The following is a 5,056-nucleotide window of genomic DNA, read 5'->3' as shown; positions in this document are numbered from 1 at the left end:
CATATTTATTTAATTGAACTAGACTTCTTCTAAGTAGAAGTAGTAGAAGAGTTAGGACTCCTAAAAATAATATATAATCACAATACTTTAAAAATACTTTTAATTAATATAATTTATAATAAATTTGTTTTCAATATTTTAAATTGAAAATTAATTATTTAAAATTTAAGCTAGCGTGTTCTAATTCTTTAAGAGAACTTACAAAACCGCTAATGTCTAATATAGGTAAATTAAATAAATTATATAATAATAGTTAAATTTAATTGAAAGATTAAAGAATTTATGTAAAAATATTGAATAAAAAATAAGTTTTATATGATATGTTTAGGAATAAGAATATGTCTGACTTTAAATAGGAATTTATAATCTAACCTTTTTAAAGTTTGACATGACTTGATGTGTTTTATAGAAAAGTCAAGTTTAGACTTTTAAAAATGTCTATTTATATAGGAAAAAAGGATAAGATTTAGGTTTATAGAAAAGTTTGTTAGATCAAATAAATCAATTAATTTATTTATATTATATAAAAAATTAATATATATTATTAAAATATAAATAAATGATTAAAATTATTAAACAAAAATAAATTATCAATATTTAAAATATTTTTTATACAATTATTTTTTTCATTATAGATTTATAAGTTTATGACATGTACATGAATGTACATTAACATATATGATTATACATAAATTGTTTCTTCAATAAAAAATATTCAATTTTTCTCCTATATTTCGTTTAAAATTTTAATTTTAATAATCTTAAGTAAATTATATTTTAAAAATAATTTTATTAATTTTTAATAATTAAATTTATTAACCTAATTAACATTTATAATTTAAATAGATTAATAAGTCAAACTAGACTTGTAAAAAAATTTATTATAAATAATAAATCAAACTTAAATCTTAATTTTTCAAAGCTTAACATATATATTCAAAGTCTGACTTATCCGGCCCATTGTGGTTCGGATACCGGGTGGTTATAAAAAAAAAAAAAAAAAAAAGTCTGACTTATCTTTTCCTAACCTATTCTCATCCGTACATATGTTCTATAATTTTAAAAATCAAACTACTAATTAGTTTGATTAAGAATCAATCTTACGTGAATTCATTATCTCAACAAAATTATAGCTTTTAAAAATAAATACTGACCATCAAACCTATAAAAATAGATTTAAATCATTAATAAATCAGTTTAACAAAACTATGAATAAGGTACTATTAAAAAATTAATTTTATTTTTAAAATTTAATTTAATATTTGAATTTTTAGAAAAGTTTAATAGTTTTAAAGATAAACCATTTTTTATTCTATATATAAAACTGTATTTTAATGGATTTTTTTAATTAAAATTTAAATTAGTTTTATGATATATTTATTTTAAACTTTTACACGTATATAAATTGATGATTTATTTAATCTTTTTTTTAATGTTATAGATATAAAATAATATTATAAAATTAAGATATTATATTTATTAAACATGTTTTTTACTAAATAGTTATTAGTTTAGTAATATCAGTTGAACCATTAACCAATCAAAATAAATCATTAAATTTTAAATTAATTTTTGGTGAAATAATTTTGAAAAAAAATAATATTATTTGGATAATATAACTAAAATAAGTTTTTTAATATTATAATAATTAAAAAATAATTTTAAATTTAAGGTATAAAAAATAATGAATAATTTTTTTCTTAACACTATTATTATTCAACTTCAACCTATTGGACCAGAAATCAACGGTGGTCGAGAGATAATCGTAGAAAAAAAATTATATGCATTAAAAATAAAATAACACATACAATATAAAACTAAACCTATATATTTATATTCATACAAAAATGAGATTATTACAATTAACAAAAGAAGTTCAAGATTTTTTAGGGGACGAAGAACTAAGCAGTTTGAACTTTCAAGAGCCAACACAGGGTTGAGAAACGGGTCAGAATCGGACCGGGTTGACCCGAAGTGCTATTCAAATCTATTCTAATCACTTAGTGGTCAACCCCAAGAGAATAGCGTCCGACATGGCACCCACGTTGGGTATCAAAACGTCGTCGTCTTCGTTTTCAGACTGTGCATCGGGGACTGTTCCCAATTCCGGTTCATGTTCGCCGGCAGCGACTCCTGCCTCATTTTCTGGCGTACCGGACCTAAACGACGTCGGAGAAAGCGCAGAAGTAGAAGAACACGCAGCGTTTTCTTCTTTGGAGCAAGACCCGGTTTCGTTGGTTTCGGGTAAACGGGTGGAGGATGGCTTGGAGCGAGTGCTTCCGGCGAGGGAGTTCCGGTGAACAGGTTTTGCATGCTTGTGATCGCCGGTGTAGGTAACGATGAACGTGTTCGGTTCTGTGGTGCTTCTCTCCACTTGCTTTCTCGCGGCGCATCCTTTGCAGCTACTGCATCTGTAGTAGTTCCTATAAAAAGTAACGGTTTTTAGACTCTTCATGATGAGAGTGAAATTAAATCAGAACCTAACGTTGTGGATGTGTGACTGTGATGGGTGACAATAGAGGATGTTTATGTGGTTGGTTACATATTTTGTTACCTTGGATATGGAGAGCCTTTTATGGGTTTCTGACCATATTTTCGCCATGCCCATAAGTCTGCTGAGAGGTTGTCTGCGGTTACATGACATACCATTTTCTTCTGTTGGTTTTTTCTGTAGAAAAAACAAATGAAATTTATTATGGGGTTATTTGTATGGGGAAAAAGTTTGAGTTTTTAATTTTTTTTTAATGGGATGAGATTGATTAAAGTTTGCATGTTGATGAGAATTGAAGTGATTTACCTTTTTCTTGGTCTGGGTGCCTGGGGTTGTGACTGTGTGTTTGGTGAAAGGATGGGACTTGTTTGTGGTGCTTGAAAGGTTTTTTGTTGCTCTGGAATTTGGGTTTGCGTTTGTGGCTGCTGTTGGTGGTGGTGGAATATGTCAAAACCAGTAGTGGAGGGTGCTCCAATGGAAGTGTAATTTGTGGGAGCAGGAACTAGATGATGGTGGTGGTGACTTTGCTGTGTCTGCTGTTGTCCAATGAATCCCGCAACGTCAGAAAAAGTGGAATTGGGATTGATGCCAAGGGCACTAGTGATAGTGCTAGTGCTACTAATGGTGTTTGTGGTGGTGGTGGGGTTGAAGTTCATCAACAATTGGTGAAGCTCTTGGAACTCATTGGTTCTTTGTTGCACAAGATTGGGAAAAGAGAATGAGCCACTTTCATGGTTAACCATGAAAGCATCAAAGCGAGAAGAGGTGGTTGTGTTAGGAGTGATGGAGATGGTGGGTGGGGTTTCTGTGTTTGTGTCTGCGGTGACACTAAAGGGTGAAGCTTTGCAACTTCTCACGATGGCAAAGAGATCCCAATCCTCATGAGCCATTTTTGAGAGAAGAATCGATTTGAAGATATGTCTAGAATTTTTCAAAAAAAAAAAAAAACCAGTTCTTTTTAGTACTTATGTTCTAATGGAGGAAACTTGGGAGAGAACAAAGATACAGAAAAAAAGGGGAAATTAGAAACATAGAGGAAGGCGCTGACTTTTTGGATGAACCAAAATAAACTAACTCAAGGAAATGTTATGATGAGTTGAAGAATTGTTAATTATTTATACAAAGAAAAAATGGACTTGTTTAGGGAAAAATGAAAAAAAGGAATGGGTGATTGAAGGCTGATATGAAAATGAGAGTATGCTTATTGTTTAGTTTTGTTAATTTTCTTTTATTGGATTTAGGAGTTTTCTCTCTCTAAAAAAGGACAAAGAACATTGGATTACCTTTTTGATTGACTTGGGTATAATGTCAAAGGTGGACCCAAGCTAAGGTGGCAGCAAGTGAGGACGATGATTCCGATGCTAGGTTCCTGAGTTAGTGTTAGATGCCTTCACCCACGCATGTTGCCTGCACCTTACTCGAGTGTGCGTTATTCGAGAAAACGTAGCAGTGGCGCGCTTCGAAATGAAACTGTTAACCCAATCAAAAACACTCCTCTGACACTGTGCCATGTTTATGCATGGCTTGCCCTCCAAATTTGGACACACACTAGGCCCTCTGTTTCACAAGCTTTGTAATTTTATTTCATCAATTTTCAGATTAACTTGTGTTTCTGATTTTTTATCATATCTAATCTATAATTGTAACTTTTTAATTTTTAATTTTGAAATTTAGTTTTTCAATTTTCTGAAATATATAATTTTGGATAACTATCAATTTTTTTCATGTGTTATTAATATTAAACAAATGACATATTATAAATCACAAATAATATTAATAATAATCATAAATAAATAGTGTCATCTCATAATTAAAGATAATAATAAGTCAGACTTTAAATATATAAAATGAGTTTATTTTACCTTTTTAAAATCAGGACTAATCAATTAGTCTATTTAAAAGTACATTTCATGTTTAGTTATATATGTTGATTCACTCACTCAAGTTTATAAGCCTATAATAAAAAAAAAAACAATTGTATAAAAAAATATTTTTTAAATATTGATAACTTCTGTTTTATAAATGTATTTGTTTATCTATACTTTTAATAATATATGTATATTAATTTTTTTATTATATTATACAAATAATTAAGTTGACCTATTATATTTAATAAATTTTTTTATAAGCCTAAGTCTATTATTTTTATATAAATAAGTTTTTCTAAAAGTCTAAACTTAATATTTTTATTAAATAGATTGTGTTAGACTAAATTTAAAGAAATCAAGTCATAGATTATTATTTAAAGCCTCATCTATTTTCATCCCTACTCATAATATTATGATCCATTAATTATTTTGGACAATCATTAATTTTTTAACATAAACAAATGATATAAAAAAAATAATAAATATTATTAATAATATTTAGTTTAAAGTATCTTTTTGTCTTTATTTTAGCACAAACATATCTATTTTTATCATTTTATGAATTAAATGGAAACTAAAATTATATTTTAATCTAAATATCACTAAATTCCATTTTGTTAGTTTCTTTACTCAATATCATATCATCATGGTTAATTTTATAATTTTAATGGTTGATAAATAAATATTTAATAATTGA

The 5,056-nt window shown here is 27.8% G+C and overlaps 1 protein-coding gene across 1 annotated transcript; it reads right to left on the bottom strand.

Annotated features, from left to right (window-relative positions):
* Nucleotides 1-1,824: 1,824 nt before the first annotated feature.
* On the bottom strand, nucleotides 1,825-4,274 carry LOC109803705 (uncharacterized). Its single transcript, XM_020365389.3, has 3 exons — nucleotides 2,798-4,274; nucleotides 2,555-2,668; nucleotides 1,825-2,423 (listed from the first exon to the last, which is right to left on the bottom strand). The coding sequence occupies exons 1-3, from the start codon at nucleotides 3,379-3,381 to the stop codon at nucleotides 1,997-1,999; spliced, it is 1,125 nt and encodes a 374-aa protein (XP_020220978.1). The 5' UTR covers nucleotides 3,382-4,274; the 3' UTR covers nucleotides 1,825-1,996.
* Between the last annotated feature and the right edge of the window lie 782 nt (nucleotides 4,275-5,056).

Source organism: Cajanus cajan, chromosome 1, assembly GCF_000230855.2.
Source record: "Cajanus cajan strain Asha chromosome 1, NIPB_CcT2T_4, whole genome shotgun sequence".
NCBI classification, from domain to species: domain Eukaryota; kingdom Viridiplantae; phylum Streptophyta; class Magnoliopsida; order Fabales; family Fabaceae; genus Cajanus; species Cajanus cajan.
Note: the sequence above shows the minus strand (reverse complement) of the source record. Positions and strands in the feature narration are given on the sequence as shown.

Bases quoted from the DNA above. Each gene is read 5' to 3' on its own strand.
- LOC109803705 (XM_020365389.3), bottom strand. From the start codon at position 3,381: ATGGCTCATGAGGATTGGGATCTCTTTGCCATCGTGAGAAGTTGCAAA. The intron at 2,669-2,797 runs GTAAATCACTTC...TTTTTTCTACAG, and splicing joins GCACCCAGACCAAGAAAAAG to AAAAAACCAACAGAAGAAAA. The intron at 2,424-2,554 runs GTAACAAAATAT...TACTTTTTATAG, and splicing joins AAAGGCTCTCCATATCCAAG to GAACTACTACAGATGCAGTA.